This window comes from Crocuta crocuta, unplaced genomic scaffold (genome assembly GCF_008692635.1).
Source record: "Crocuta crocuta isolate KB4526 unplaced genomic scaffold, BGI_CrCroc_1.0 scaffold93, whole genome shotgun sequence".
Classification (NCBI taxonomy): domain Eukaryota; kingdom Metazoa; phylum Chordata; class Mammalia; order Carnivora; family Hyaenidae; genus Crocuta; species Crocuta crocuta.
Genome location: NW_027529641.1, coordinates 5,245,333 through 5,262,136, shown reverse-complemented (window position 1 = coordinate 5,262,136; position 16,804 = coordinate 5,245,333). Strand labels below are relative to the sequence as shown.

Below are 16,804 nucleotides of genomic sequence, written 5' to 3'. Positions count from 1 at the left end.
TAAACATTAAAAGTTTAAAAAAACCCTGCTACATAATTGAGTAATCAATCATATTATATCCAATTTGGGTTCTAAACACTTAGTAAGAGAAACACCATTAGTTTGGTATGTCTGGGCCACAGGGTATGAAGGTCTATAATGACTTTGCAGACTGGTATGGAACAGATCACTATAACTTATATTTTATAAAATTGGAAAGCTTTTTAAAAATTCTCAACACAATAAAAATCCCCACTGGTTTATTTTAAACAAGGAGATGACATTACCGCTTTAAGCTGGCATACTGATGAATTTAAATACTTAGCAACAGCATCCAAAGCTGCTTATATATACATATATCCTTTTCCTTTTATGATAACCAAATACTGAATACGAATATTGTTATGATGACAACGAAGCATTTACTGAGTACCCATTTTTGGTAAAATCGTTTATATTTAGTTTTCAAATCCTGAATGCTGTGATTTTTTTTTTTTACATGTTTTGATATCAATATCCGCAATGAGGTCCTTCACGCAAGTCTTTCTGCAGATGTTACTCTTGGATCTATAGAAATCCTCAAAACGTTTCTTTTAGTGCAGGTATCTCCTCTTTTGAGGAGCACAGCACTTCCATTTATGGGTGCACATACAAAGCTTCCTAGGCAAACCAGGCAACTATAGGGATGGGAGAATGAGGGGAGGGGGCAGTAAGGGGCTTCATAACAGCTGGTCCTCTAAAAAGGAAAGACTGATCCAGAAAAAAAGACCCTCATCTATTTGATCTGCTACAATCAATATCACATCTTGACCTGTGATCATTCTTTCCAGATGACTATTTGGCGTCATCCAACAGTATCCTAATCTTCCCATGAGAAACAGGTTAGCTCTTTTGAGCTATACAGCTTCACACACAATTAAGCACTGAATGAGGTTTCTGCTGCTAATGGTGCCTCACTATATCTTTATTAATGAGTAGATACACTGTGTCTTTATTTAAAAATAAGCAAGTTGACCTTAAGAAAATTNGGACGGGGGGGGGGGACCCAAACCCTTATTAGTACCAGCCCACCCACTGCACGGGCCGTGACTGACACCTACTGGTAAGCCTCACTGAATTACTTTCTACTAAACTAGCTGAAAATGTTTTCTATATTAAGCCAAAATTCTCTGCATTACACAATGCACTTAGTTGAACAATTTTTCTTTACAAGGAATGTAAAAGTAAACTTCAGCAAGCAGGTTTAACTATAAAATTTACCTCTAATTTTGAATCGATGATGTTTTACTACACCCTTTTAAGGAAAACTGTCTACCTCCTTAAATGTGAACTTTTTAAAGAAATTTTTCTCAAAGTTTATTTATTTTTGAGAGAGAGAGCACAAGTGGAAGAGAGGCAGAGAGAGGGGGAGACACAGAATCTGAAGCAGGATCCAGGCTATGAGCTGTCAGCACAGAGCCCGATGCCAGGCTCAAACCCACGAACCATGAGATCATGACCTGAGCTGACATCGGATGCTTACCCGACCGAATCACCCAGGTGTCGTGCGAACATTTTTAAATTGTGTATCTTGGAACAAACAGTTCAAATATGTTGCAAACACGATGTTGAGTGACATGCTCTGGTAGGCACTGTGTACCACCTTCTTTTTCTTTCTCTTTCTGGTAGGAATGCGTTTGTCTCTTCAAGCTGGATACGGCTAAGTGACTTACTCTGGTCAGTGATATTATGTTGAAGCAGTAGCCTTCAAGAGCCTGAACTATAAGAACTAAAGTGCATTTAATTCATGACTTTGAAATGTGTCATTACAAAAACTAGAAAGCTTGTTGGGTGTATTGTGACGGTTTGTGAATGATAACGGGTTTTTTCCCCTTCAGTCACCAAACTTAACTTTTTAAAAAAAAATGTTTATTTATGGAGGGGGCAGAGGGAGAGAGAGATGAAGAATCCCAAGCAGCCTCCACACCCAGGGCAGAGCCCACTAAGGGGCTCCATCACAGGACTGTGAGATCATGACCTGAGCTGAGCCACCCAGGTGCCCCTAATTAACTTTGTTTTTCTTTAAAAAAAAAAATAAATTTTTTGGGGGTGAAATACAGAAAGCTACATAAAAGTTCACAAAGTTAGGGGAGTCTGGGTGGTTCAGTTGGTTGAGTGTCCGACTTCAGCTCAGGTCATGATCTCAGCGTCTGTGAGTTCGAGCCCCNCTCCCCCCCCCCCCCCCAAAATAATAAATAAATATTTCTTTTAAAAAAAGTTCAGGAAGTTCACAGTGACCTCCACATGATGGAAACTCTGTCAGTCTTCATATCCGACCGTGGACACCATGGAGCAGAGTCCCCAGGCAGTATGAAGTCACGGCAGTGTGCGTAAAAGAAATNCTCACGCTGTCTCTCTCTCTCCTAGAAATAAATAAAACATTTAAAAAAAAAAAAAAGAAATAACTCTGCTGTTATGAACCGCTAAGACTCAGGGTTCAGCAAAATCTGCTCCATTTCTGACCTCTAAAAACACATGTCAGAGACGTCATGGATTAAATGTATTTATAGCAGTTATAAAATGCAGAATGAAGTTGGACCTCTAACCTGACACTATCTACAAAAAGTAACTAGAAATGGATTGACTTAAAGAGAACAGCTGAAACTGTAAAACTCATAGAAAAATAGAAATAAACCTTTATCATTGTGGATTTGGCAACGGATTCACAGATATGACACCAAAAGCATGAGGAACAACAGAAAAAAGAGATACACTGGACTTCACCAAAATTAAAAACTTTTGTGCATCAAAGGATATTACAAGGACATGAATTTCAAGAAAGTGAAGACAGCATTTAAAATGGGAGAAAATATTTGTAAACCACATATCTGTTCAGGGTCTAGCACTCAGAGTATAAAAGAACTCTAACCCAAAAAAAACCCCAAACAACCCAATTTAAAAATGGGCAAAAAAATTGAATATTCTGTAAATATATGCAAAAAGATGCTCAACAGCATTACCATTAAGGAAATGCAAATCAAAACCATAATGAGGTGTCACTTCACACCTACCCACTTCACACCTATTGTAATAACAATATTTTAAAAAGCTGGAAAATAACAAGTTTGGTGAGATACGGAGAAATTTGGAACCCTTGTACCTTGCTGGTGAAGTGGGTCAGTCATCTTGCAAGCTCCTCAAAAAGGCAGAGTTCCCATATGACCCCCCAATGCCACACCTAGGTAGGAGGTAGGTATATACCCAAAATAATTAAAAACAGGTACTCAAACATGCAAACGTAAACCCATATTCATCGCTGCACTGTTCACAACACCAAAAAGGTGAAAGAGCCCAAATGTCCACCAACAGATGAAGGGGTGAATAAACTGTGGTGTACATACAACGGAATCTTATTACGCCATAAATAGATACACACTACAACTGGGATGGACCTTGAGAACACTTCTGCTAAGTGAAGAGAAGCCAGACAGAAAAGGACACATAATGAATAATTCCATTTATATGAACTATCCAGAAGAGATAAATCCATAAAGAGAACACAGATTGGTGGTTGCCAGGGCTGGGGTGTGGAGGGGAATGGGGAGAAATTGCTTAATGGGTAAGGGGTTTTACTCCGGAGTGATGGAAACGTCTGGAACTAGACAGAGGCACTGCTTGTGCAACACTGCGAATGGTACTAAATACTACTGAATTGTTCTCTCTAAAATGGTTGATTTTCCATTAAGTGAACTTCACCTCAAAAATTATTTTTATTATTATTTTTTAAGAAAGTCAATGAGGTTTTGGTATTGAAGGAAAAAAGGCACTTCATTTACAAACCATCACAACATACCCAAGTACACATGTGCTCTCTCGCTCTCTCTCAAAATAAATAAACATTAAAAAAAAAAAAAAAAGAAGACAATGTAGAAGTGTTCATTGTGAGGGGGGAGCATATTCCAAGCTCAGTGTATTATACTTCAAGTGCCTCACTCACATATGTATTTGTTGACTGATCTGGTGGGACGAACCTTTAGAAACTGGTATCTCATGTTTAAGGTACAGGTGGCTCATTTTAGTATAGTGCATGCTTGAAAATGAATTTCAACTTGGGCAAACACATACACAGCAATGGCTTTTGAGCCTGGTGCTTGCAAACAGAAGCCGTCCAGTGTGTAAGGATATGGTCTGGTATCAGGGAAAGACCTGCTTCCCTGCCACCCCCTTCTAAACCTTCTCTTCCTGGCTCCCAAGGCATGTTGCCAGTATTTTAAGAAAGTATATAGAGCTACAAGTTTTAAAAACATTTCTATCAGGAAAAGTTACACAGTAGACCTCAGAGGCAAATGTCACAGAGGTGACCAGGAGAACTCACTTAACCTCACTGCTCCCCAGCGGATGAATGTGGTTGGACTTTAACTGTATGGTGCTAGGCCAGAAATAGGTCACCAGTAGCTACTTGCAGAATTAAAACAAAAGACCAACTAGGTGACAGATGAGGAGACCTGGTATATGCTCTAACTGGCCACAAAAGTGACTTTGGACCCATCCATTAACCTCCTCTTACTTTCCCCAAAAAGAAAAACTGCAGAAACTGGCTATAAAAAAGCTGCATCTAGCTTTGAAATTCTATGATTCAATAAACAGAATTAAATTAGGGGTCTGACACTCATTTTCTCAACTATTCCAAATACTTTGTTAACTAATTGACAGGGAACTACTATTGTCAGTCCACCAGTAACGATGAGGGGGCAAAGTATGAAATCTGAAAATTCAGTAGGAAAAGCAGCTTTGGTTTATAACAGAACTACTCTTCAGGCATGAGTGTGTCCCTGAGACAGGCTACATTTGCAATCAGTGTTTTGTAGGACTACCTCACATATGACACCTCAGCACCGGAACACAACAGAGCACCTGAAGGCTTTACTACCTGACATACCATCTCCACACATTCAGTTTAAGAAATAACAAGAGGCCCCTTATATTGGAATTCAAATTGAATCAAATAAACAAAAACAAAGCTTAATTCCCTCTCCCAATTTTCTTTTGCCACACTTGATGCCGTGATGCTCTCACACTATTTCTTTGTTTTCCAGGTGTTCTGATGTTCATTCAATCCAGATCCTACCCTTAACCAACTTCAGAACGGGCGGAGGGCATAGCTATGTAACTTTCCCAGACAGCAGCCCCTTTCACCCTCAGCCCGGCCACCAGCCACAGAAGCTGTCAATGCAGCATAACGCAGGCATGGTCATCATTGTTAATCAAAATACCTAGACTCACTGATGAATACAATTTGAGAGCTGGCTAACATCTTAGTGCTACTAGATTCCAAAATTCTCTATTTTAATTAATTTTTAGTTGTGAAAATAATAAGCATTTAGCAAAAAAGTTTAAACCAAACTTCATGGAACCTTTCTCTCTTACTCTACATCCTTAGGTAAGGCTCTTCCAGTGGCCACCCCCACTCTCTTGCCTTCCCTCCATCCACAGCTCTAATCACTATTAAGTCTGATCGATGCTTTTTTAATGCCTTTATTTATCCATTAAGTAGGGATAATAATAGTGCCTACTTCACAGGATTGTCTTAAGGATTAATTTATTAACAAATCCATTTAATACAAATAGCTTAAGACAGTGCCTGGAACTTACTAAAGACTCAAATGATGTTAGCTGCTACCAGATTTTAACCAACCCCACACTGATAAACACTTAGGTTTTCACAATTTTTCATTGCAACCAATGTTTTGATGAACATCCTGGTTCACGTGACATTTTTTTCTGCTGTGTAAATTCTTACAGGTGAAAAATGCCAATTCAATATGTTGCCTGATGTGGTCAAACCACCCACCAAAAATACTCAGCCCAGTTCATTCCATCTGACAGTGTGTGAGAGTATCTTCTTACTGTCTTCCACATCAAGCATTAATAATCTAGGTATTAGTCTTTGGCAATCTAATAGGAAAAGATGATCAATATTTTACCTTCTATTGGAAGTTAAACATCACTTTGTGTTTGGACTATCTGCATTCTTTTAAGATTTATTTGCCTGTTTATATTTTATGGGGAAGGTCAAGAATATTTTCTCCTGAGTCAATAGGAAAGGAAACACTTCCATGCCTTATACCCCATCCCAATTCGGAAGGTGATGAAGAGATCTCTGCTTCCCTTCGATCCCAGCAGAATATCACTTTTAAGTGAAGTTCTCTCTTGTGGCAGAGATTAATTGCTTAATCAAGGTCCATTGCTTTTATTGCTCAGACATAAGCCAAAGTCCCCTCTTTCATTAAAATTTAGTGTCTTTTCTTGTCCATTCATATTTATAAACAAAATTGGCAACTGGTGAGAGCTCCATTAGTATTTGGGTAGGTCACTCTTTCATGTCCCCAGGAAAACCTCTTGCCTACTATTCTCATTAAGAGAAAAAACTGGCTGATCCATTAAGTGATTTCACTTCCAGATTGGGATTTCTTCCCCACCCTCTTCCATGTCTCTGTGGCCTTTTATTTTATAAACGAAGAAACTGAGGTCCAAAGAGATGTAGCACATAGAAACTGGGTCTGTTATCTCCTAATATTAGGTTTTGCTACCAACAATGAAACAGCCCCTTCCTGAGACCTCAGTCCTTAAATGCGTCTCCTGCTAATTCTCTCCCTCCAGGAACTTCTGGGTTAAGGCTCAGAGCTGGGGATTGCTGCATCCAAGCTCTATTCCTTCTCCAAATCTTAGAAATCTGATTCTAGCTACTGGTAGAGAACTGAAGGGGCATGGGGGTAGGATTCATCTCAGCCCCCTTCACCCGGCACACTCCTATCCGACCTTCACCTGAAACTTCTCTACACCTGCAGTCTCTCTCCAGAACCACATGTGCCATCCCCCTAGATGGCTTACTCAATCGGGCCCAATACAATTCTTCAATGTCAGTGGGTCCTTTGGCCCCTCTCCATTCTCCCTATTCATGCACTCCTCTCCTTTCTTTCTTTGCCTCCAATCCAGCTCACATTCCATATTCCATCAACCATGGCCCAATCCCTCCTGCCAAATTCCTAAATTCCCTTAGTCCCTCTGTACTTGTATTGGAAAACAATACAAGTACACCTGGAAAACACCTAAGCCTGCATGAATGCAACAGGGCACCTTCTTCATACCTCAGTTGGGTGCTGAGAAACTCCCGTAAACAAGGCACATGGGCCCACCATTAAGCTGGCGACCAACAGCTTGCTGAACAAGGCCAACAAGTCTCCTACCTTTCTCTAGCCAAAGTGCCATGGATTCTTCCCAACAACTTCAAACCTAAGTTTTCTGCAAATCACTCCCCAAACAGATGGCCTTGCCTGGTGGAATGTAGGATTCTCACGTCAGCTGTGCTAAGTTAGTGACTTTCTATTCCACTCTGTGGTTTCCTAGACAATACACACAGGTCCTTAGAAGGGAAGGAGGTGTGGACTGAGCAAGACTCTTGCCTATCCCCTCCCCTAAGTCAGAATAATTCCCAGTTACATCTATTTTACTCATCGAACTTTCTGAATAAATGGTTCCGCTAAAAGGAATTTGAAAACATTTACTAGACCTGCACACCTCACCCATGTGGGGTTTTGTGTAGAGAGCACCAATACAGGAGCAAACAAAACGACAGCTGCTCTGACTGAAGGAGACACACTACTGCTCAGTTTCCCCTTAAATCTCCACCTCCGCCCTTTTAGGAACCCTCAGGCTCTGAAGAACACATTAAAAAAAAAAACACTGCTCTAGGCAAAATAGGCACCTAGACTTGTCTCCTGAACTTCCTGACACTGAGTCTTAGTTCATACTTTCTCTTCAGCTTGGGATGTCAACAAATGAAAATTCCATGAGAGTAAGAATTTGTTCGAAGTCAGTGCCTTGAAGAGTACTGGGCACATAGTTAAGTACTGAATAAATACATGTTGAAAGAATACTTTTCCTCCTAAACTATCCTGCCAAAAGTCACTCTCCAGTGTCAATGCAAATAGCATCTTCTTTAAAAAGTCTTCTACAGTCCTGTTACATAGAATTAGACGTGTCCTACAAATGCTGGGCAGCAGGCCGGGCATGGGGGTACAGAACTTAAGACAAGAGTCCCTGCCTTCAGAGGCTCTCAGTCTGGAACTCTCCATAATCGACTTTATATTCGTGTATTTATTTATTCAACAACTATGTGAATACCCATCATGTGACAAACACAGAACTTATATCTCCTATTCTCTTATTTGTCTTCTAACTACCACAAAGGTGAGACTTAATTCTTGAACTGCATTTAAAATATTTATAGAAAAATTCTTAAAAATGTTTTCTAAGATAAATGTTAGGAACCAAAATCATGTTTCCTAACTATTACTTATTCACCTATGAATTACATAACTGGACTGCTACATAAATTGACTCATTATGTTTTTAAAAAGGGGGGGTCGTTTGTTTGTTTGTTTGTTTTGAGAGAGAGAGTGTGTGTGTGTGGGAGGGGAGAGGGGCAGAGGAAGAAAGAGAATCTTAGGCAGGCTCCATACTCAGCACAGAACCCGACAGGAAGGCTCATTCCCACAATCCTGGGATCAAGATCTGAGCTGAAATCAAGAGTTGGACACTCAACCAACTGAGCCATCAGGTGCCCCCCAAAAGAAGTTTTTAAGATTTCTCAATTATACAGGGGCGCCTGGGTGGCTTAGTCGGTTGAGCGTCCGACTTTCGCTTAGGTCATGATCTCACGGTTCGTGGGTTCGAGNAAAAAAAGATTTCTCAATTATACAAATCAATGGTAATACAGAATAATGAAATACAGTTGACCTTTGAATAACATAGTTTAATGATACATGGGTCCACTAATACATGGATTTTTTTCAATAAATACTGAACAACACTGTAATGGCATTTTTCTTCCTTATGATTTTCTCAGTAATGTTTTATTTTCTCTAGCTTACTTTATTATCAGAATACAGTATGTAATACATATAACATGTAAAATATATGTTAACTGTTTATGTTATCAGTAAGGTTTCTGGCCAACAGTAGGCTGTTAGTAGTTAAGTTTTGGGGGGGTCAAAAGTTATACATGGCTTGTCAACTAAGCAGGGGGTCAGCGCCCCTAACCCCAGCATTGTTCAAGGGCTGACTGTACTGATAAAAAGTACTTTAAAATGTAAAACATGACTACCAGTTGACCCATTAATCCTACTTTTAAGACTCAATCCTGAACACACACACTTGCACATACAAGCATATTTGTGCCTCTCCTGGCCCTAGAGGTTAGTGGAATCAGAATGCCGTGAAGTAGAAAGAGAAATCTACAAGGAAATATGTGTGGTATGATTCTATTTTGTTGCTTAAAAAGTATAAAGCAACTTTATGGATAAAGTATATAATTACATAAATACAAAGCAAAACAGTAGAAGGATACAACCACATTACTAACACTGGTTACTCCACAGTATAAAACTGGATGGAGAGAGAGACAACTTCCATATGTTCACTGATATTAGAGCACGTATCATTTTTGGATTTAAAATATGAAAAGTTTATTCTTTTAAACACACTAAAAAGGTTTTTGGTATGTTTTAGTTTGAACACGGGCATTAGTGTTAAAATTAGCGGCTCAGTCAGTGAAGCATCTGACTCGATTTCGGCTCAAGTCTTAATCTCATGGTTGCAAGGTGGAGCCCCACGTAGAGCTCTGCACTGAGTGTGGAGCCTGCTTAAGATTCTCTCTCCCTTCCACCCCCATCCTGCACCCCTCCTCCACACTCCCTCTCTCTCTCAAAAAAAAAAAAGGGGGGGGAGGGGACCTGGGTGGCTCAGTTGGTTAAGTGTCGGATGTCGGCTCAGGTCATGATCTCACAATTCATCGAGCCCGCATAGGGCTCTGACTGCCCGATGTTTGAGCCCCGCGTCGGGCTCTGTGCTGACAGCCAGCTCAGAGCCTGGAGCCTGTTTCAGATTCTGTATCTCCCTCTCTCTCTGACCCACCCCTGCTCACACTGTCTCTTTCTCTCTCTCTCAGAAATAAATATTTAAAATAATAAATTTCTAAAACTTCCACATACTAAATCACCTTTGGGAAATATACTTTATCGATAATACCAGCAAACACTCTAAAAGCCCTAAGTTGAGAGCACTCTAAGTACTATTTCATCTGCCTTCAAAACTTGTGCATTCATAGACTATACTGGATGTGTTAGGCGTCTTATATCTAGTACTGTCAAGGAATGGGAGGGCTGCTATGATTCCTACACCCTAATATCTGTATAGCACTCTACAGTTTAAAAGCTCTTTGATACACATGAATCAAATGTTCCAGCTCGTTAGAAATCATTCAAATAAAATACACACACCTATCATAAACATATTAACAATTTAATCTCTGATCAACAAAAAGGTGGCAAAACATGAACCTGAAATGTATGCTTATGAGCCATTATGAATATGGGTTACAACCATATAGCAGATGCCTAAGTATTTTCACAAATAGAAAACTATAGCTAAGAAACCACACAAAACCAAAAGCTCACTATAACTTTCATAAACAAAGGTCAATTTCTTTTAACAATCTATACTCAAGTGGACTTTGACTAACAGTTAAGAAGTAATCCACTCACAATTTTTTCTTACTACATCAATAACAAACATAGGAGGGGCACCTGGGTGACTCAGTTAAGCATCCGACTCTTGATTTCAGCTCAGGTCATGATCTCACGGTTTGTGAAATCAAGCCCTGCACTGGGCTCTATGCTGTCAGTTTGGGGCTTGCTTGGGATTCTCTCTCTGACCCTCCCTGACTCATCCCCCCACCCCCCCCATCTTTCTCTCTCTCGAAAATAAATAAACATGAAAAAAAATTATAAACAACAAACATAGGAAAATCTGAGCCTTAATCCTTGACAAATTATTTCTCACAACACTTGTTCCGCAAAGGAGGGGAGGGGAATACTTGGTAAATATGGTTTCACCTCGTGCAATGATGATTTTCCAAAAGGATTATTATATTATTAAAGTTTGATTAAGATAAAGTTTTTTTTAAGTTTATTTATTTTGAGAAAGAGGTTGAGAGAGAGAGAGAACGAGAGAGAGAGAGAGAGAGAGAGAGAGAGAATTTCAAGCAGGCTCCATGTTCCACGCAGAGCCCAAAGCAGGGCTAAATCCCAGGACAGTGAGATCATGACCTGAGCTGAAATCAAGATTTGAACACTTAACCAACTGAGTCACCCAAGCTCCCAAGATAATTCCAGTTTTAAAATGGAAAAATCTATGGGGCGCCTGGGTGGCTCAGTCGGTTAAGCATCTGACTTCGGCTCAGGTCATGATCTCACAGTTCATGGGTTGGAGCCCCACGCTGGGCTCTGTGCTGACAGCTCACAGCCCAGAGCCTGCTTCAGATGCAGTGTCTCCCTCTCTCTCTCTGCCCCTCCCCCGCTCACACTCTGTCTCTGTCTCTCAAAAATAAATAAATGTTAAAAAAAAAAAAAGAAAAATCTAATTCATAAAATCTACCTAGGCACTCAAAATAACATCTATGCCAAAATGCCAAACACTAAAAATGAAAAATGTATTTCTATTTACTTTTAGATATGGCAAAAATGAACAAATCTTATGTTTTCTACTCACACAAGATTAAATAAATCTTTCCAAGGATAACACTCTATATAAATGAAGCCAGTACAGCATACTTTCAGATATTTAGGATAGTCCAAATAGATTCTTTTCTCTGAGAGAAGAGAATGAAAAATAGGTCTGTTCACAAAGAAACAAGACATCATAAAATGAGTAAGAATAATAAGAGTTCAAGTCTAAGACTTAAATGAGGTTAAGTGACAGCCAGAAAAGGCCACATAAAGCACATACATTTAAAACAGAGTCCAGGAGTGCCTGGGTGGCTCAGTCAGTTAAATGTCCAACTTTGGCTCAGGTCATGATCTCATGGTTCGCAGGTTAGAGCCCTGCCTCAGGCTCTGCTGCTGACAGCTCAGAGCCTGGAACCTACTTTGGATTCTGTATCTCCCTCTCTCTCTGCCCCTTTCCCCGCTCATGCTCTGTCTCAAAAATAAATAAATAAACAAATAAACATTAAAAAAAAAAAACAGAGACCAAATTTCACAATAAGAATGGGAATAAGAAATCACGTTAGGACGCTCTCTTGAAAAAAAATTTTAAACAGTGTTTTTTAATCTCATACATAATAAAACTTAATCTTCTATATAATAAAATACATAATAAAATTCTATATGTAATTTAAAAAATAAGGTTATAATGATAAGTATGTGCTTATTCTTAGAATGTAAAAATAATGAATCAAATGTTCCTTTTGTGGCAAAACTTTTTCCAACACACTGGATGAGAGCCAATTCTACATCATCTGATTTTCACAGTGCAATCATAAAGAAGGATTTGGGGGTTCGGGAGGGTTGTTACATTTCTTCCCCCCAAACAAAGGCTACATAAAGCTTCCCAAATGTCTGTCCTTATATATTTTAATATTCACATCATCTCTTTTTAAATGCTTCTAACTCAAGGCCATCTTTGTTGGTCTGTCTCTTCTCTACTTTTTAACTGGTCCATTTGGTATGGTAACACCCAAAAATTATCTAAGGAGCTTATCACACAAAGAAAGCAAAGACAGATACACAGGCCAGGAGAAGCGGGGCTCTGGAATGGACACTAATTCTATGAGCGCACGTCAGCAAATATTTGGCTTTCCTATACAACTCTTCCCGTAACCTCATACAGGAGGGACTTGGATAATGAATTCTCCGCTAACGAGAAACCCCCGTATTTGTATTCCCACTCCCTGCTTAGATAACAAGAGGGGATGTACATCCTGGTCTGAACTTTTTAGGATATGTAAAATATATCTTGGTCAGGACCACATTATAAATGGCTTTTTTAAAATGCAATAGAATACTGTACCAAGGTCGTAAGGGAGTTCCTTTTCATATAGAGCCTCTCCAAGTACTGTAGTCCCTCATCTTTCAGTAACTCCAGTGGAAATTGGTGCAGATTCCTATAGTTTAAGAACAAATTCTTGTGCTTTTCCAGCCTTGCCACAGAGATCGTCTTACAAAGTTCAGATGCCATGACTGAATACATCCCATCAGGCACGCCGCAGCTCTACATCGTGTCAAAATTGGTCCATTTCTAAAGAGAGAAAGAAGATTGAACAATTATGATAGTGCTCATAAGCACTGCCAAATAAACGAGTTAGCACACCCAGCTATTTGCAAACACTAAAGACAGAGTTACACATTCAATCCCTGTATTCTTCCCTCATAATGACTGAATTTGTCACACATATTTAGGAGATTAGATAACTATTTAATTAAAATACTCTCACTATTGAAGCTGTATGTACCACTTGGCAGCAACAGTGCTAATTGAAAAAATAGTTCTTGAACTTGAGATAAGAATGCCTAACAGAACAGGCATTAATTTCATAACATGCCCCCAAAGAAAGCTTAAAAATCAGACAGAGCAAACCCATTTCCTTCTTGAGCTAACTCGTTTTATGTGCGGCTTGAGGTATTTCAAAAATATTGCCAAATACATACAAAACACGGACCACTTACAGTTTCGTTTTCTTCATTTCTTACCATGTAAATATTCTAATTTTTTCCTTCTTTTATCTCTTTTTTTTTTTTCTCATTTTTAACTTTGTAGATGATCAGAAGCAGTAAAGAAACAGGTCCAGGAATATAAAGTTTAATTATTTCAACTAAAGAAGAAATACTGTGCTAGAAAACAAGAACCTTGTATTATCTTTTCGGGTCTCAGTTGCCTAACGTACACAATGGAGACTGCAATTTATTGGTAAAGGCCAGAACCCAGAACAGAACCCAGAACTCCCTTCTAGCTTTGAAACTGACAGGGTAGGAAGAGAAATAACATTTGCCCTCTTATCAATGAGGCACAGAGCAGAAACAAACTTCACAATCACTATACTAACACAAGAAGAAACAAACTCAGAGCTTCAACACTTTTATCCAAGGCCAAATGGCTCATAAGGGACACAAGCAAGGATTTTTTTTGGGTTTTTTCCTTTGGGTAGAGATGAGGGTGTCCCGTGGATTTCAAAGCCTGGGTTCTTCACAGGATTCCACAGGATACTAAGGAAATGCAAAAACACTAAGAGGTTGAGCTCTGAGCAAAGGTTCTACCTCATTTTCCTGGGCATTCTTTCTCGAACTTCCCAACTGAACGTACCTTTCAAAGAAAACAAATTTTTTCTTAAGAAAAACTATTTTCACTGGGAATTAACACAAAGTTAATTGGTTAGTGCAAAATGTGGTAACATAAGCTTTCCATTAGCAGAGTTTTGTAACTTTTGGGGTTATTTTCTATTATTTCCAAATTCCCAATTCCTATCTAATAAGAAAGCACTTGCCATTTTATCTAAAAGGGCAGACAATGTGGAATATTCAATAATATCCCCAACGCGACATTACAACTCAAAACTCTGCCATACAGATTCTACCTACACGCTTAACCTTTTTATGAGATATATATCACTTTGAACAACATATTCCATCTTTCTACATCTTAATTCTCTCACCTGCAAAGCAAAAGGGAACTAAACCAGAAATAACATGGATGATTCTGTGTGGAAAGAGAAGTTTGCTTGGTTATTATTCACTGAAATAGTAAACTGGAAACAGGTTAGATGGCTCACAAGTGCCGCAAACTTAAGCCATTTTTTTGCTTTTCATCAGCAATCCGAATTCTCCACAGCGTTTCTCATCTCAGTAAATGGCACGCACATTCCTACCCACCCAGTGGCGGGAGCCGGAAAGCTGGAAGTCATGAATGAGCCCACCCTCCCACTCAGCTGGTACCTCCAATGTATCTTAAGGCGGTGGCTTCCATCTCTGAAATACATCTCAAGTCCATCCACATGTCTCCACCAGCCAAAACCAAAAGCCACTCTCATCTCTGGCCAGGGCCTCAGTATTACTGGTGTCCACCCTACATATTTTCTAATATCTTAATCACTTAGCAGTGGGCCTTTAAAAATGTAACTCCCATGGTCTCCTCTCAGAAAATTCACTCCCTAGTGCACACAAATGAACTAAATACAGCCTTCAAGAGTTTTTGTTTGTTTGTAGAAAATCAAGCTCTTACCAAGCTTTGAGGGCTCCTCATAATCTGGCCCCTCCATACCATTTCTCCAGCCTTATATGGCAGCACCCTTCCCTGGCTTCTCACCCAGCTCCTGGGTTTTTCTAGTCCTTTTTTCCTAGTCTCTTTCATAAGCCAAACTCCTCACACCACTTGCTGCCTCTCCTCTTAGCCTGGAAAGCACTGTCCCATCAACCTTTGGTTTTCAAAGTAAAAATCACTGTTCTCTTGTTACTCTTTTTTATATGTAGGCCTCCTCACATTCCGGAATCTAAATATTTATTGGTGTATCTATCATCAATCTAGCAAACAGACTGTAAGCTCCTGAGGACAGACATCTGGCTCTTTCTTAACTCTCGTGTATCTGCCTGTGCACAATATCTAGCACAAAGCAGGCGCCCTCAAACAGCTGATAAGTGGATGAAAGTAGGGCATATTAAGACTGCAAGGTAGATTTTTTTTTCACTTTCTAATCTTTGGTCATCTGGTAGATACTATATCCTGAGTGCTTGCTAAGTACTATAAACATCCCTAATCCGTACAACTACGCATTGCAATAGACATTATTTAGCCTGTTTTACAGATAAGGAAACTGAGTCTCTCAGAGGGTAACTTGCCAGAATTCCAACCCAGGTGGACCGACTCCAAAGCCTGTGCACTGCCTTACAATATAGCCTTTCAGGCACTTCGATGTTCAACGGGGCGTTTCTTGCCTATTATTAAATTTAAGTGGTAGGCAAAGTTTATACAAATGTAAGGCTACAAAGGAAAACTATATCCAAAACCCACCTTCACTGATAGAAGATCCAGTAAGAGAATTCAATGTAACCTAATTGTTTTCCCTCTGAATCCTGATGGCTGGGATTGGGCTGCCTTTAAAACATCATTACACCCTGCTAAAATACATTTTGCTACAAAGGCAGTTTGGGAGATCAAATCTACATAAATGAAATCTGAAAGGTGCCAATAATAAAAAATGCCAATGGTTCTCCAAAAACGCATTCATTGGCAAGATACAGCCTTTACCAGGATGGATAATTTTCTTACACAAATTCCCTTCACTACCTCTTATCTACTAAAGATAAATGGGATACTTAATGATATTAACGGTATACAAGTGTACCTCCACAAGTTTTCTGACAGGTAAACACCAGCCCACTTTATTATTGTTTAAAACAAGTAAACAAATCCTCCCACCTTAAGAAAATGTCACACATTTTAAGCAGGTGTGTGTAAAAGGAGACCCTCAGACTGACTTCCGTATTTAATCCGGTTGAAGACCCACTCCAGTTTTCTAATACTGGAGAGATTAGAGAATTAAATATTGTATATTAAAAGCATTTGTAAAAAAAACTGTTTTCCCAGTAAGTCTTGGGCAAAACACCTGCCGCTTTGCCAAACCTGCCGAGTTAACCAAACACTAAGGTCGTTACGGTTGGGAAGCTGCGAGCCCAGGGGCAGGGATTTCACAGACCCGGTATCGGAATTCTGCGGCCACGGAAGGCGGGGAGGGGCCGGCAGCTATGGCGACCCGAGGCCGGGGCGGGCCCGCTCGGGGCAGGGACCATTCGCCGCTGCCCTGACGCTTTTGCCGGACCCAGCGTGCTGGCCGGGAGGTCGGGCCAGGGGGCCCTCGATACGCGAGCCACCCGATGCAACAGACGGCCGCACTCACCTCGGCGCCGCCGGAGCCAGCGCTCCGGGCGCAGGCGGCGCTGGACTGCCTGCCGAGGGT

General features: G+C 40.0%; 1 protein-coding gene across 3 annotated transcripts in view; it reads right to left on the bottom strand.

Annotated features, from left to right (window-relative positions):
- LRRC28 (leucine rich repeat containing 28) overlaps positions 1–16,804 on the bottom strand; it is a 159,370-nt gene that overhangs the window by 142,404 nt on the left and 162 nt on the right. For 2 of the 3 annotated variants that reach the window (XM_077762380.1, XM_077762377.1), the window contains exons 2-3: positions 16,745–16,793; positions 12,868–13,095 (exon numbers count right to left, since the gene is read on the bottom strand). In XM_077762380.1, coding sequence (XP_077618506.1) covers positions 12,868–13,047 — 180 coding nt within the window. In that variant the 5' untranslated portion in view covers positions 13,048–13,095; positions 16,745–16,793. Of the gene's footprint in view, positions 1–12,867; positions 13,096–16,543; positions 16,565–16,744; positions 16,794–16,804 lie in introns of those variants that run through there. The other variant, XM_077762378.1, reaches the window with a different exon arrangement.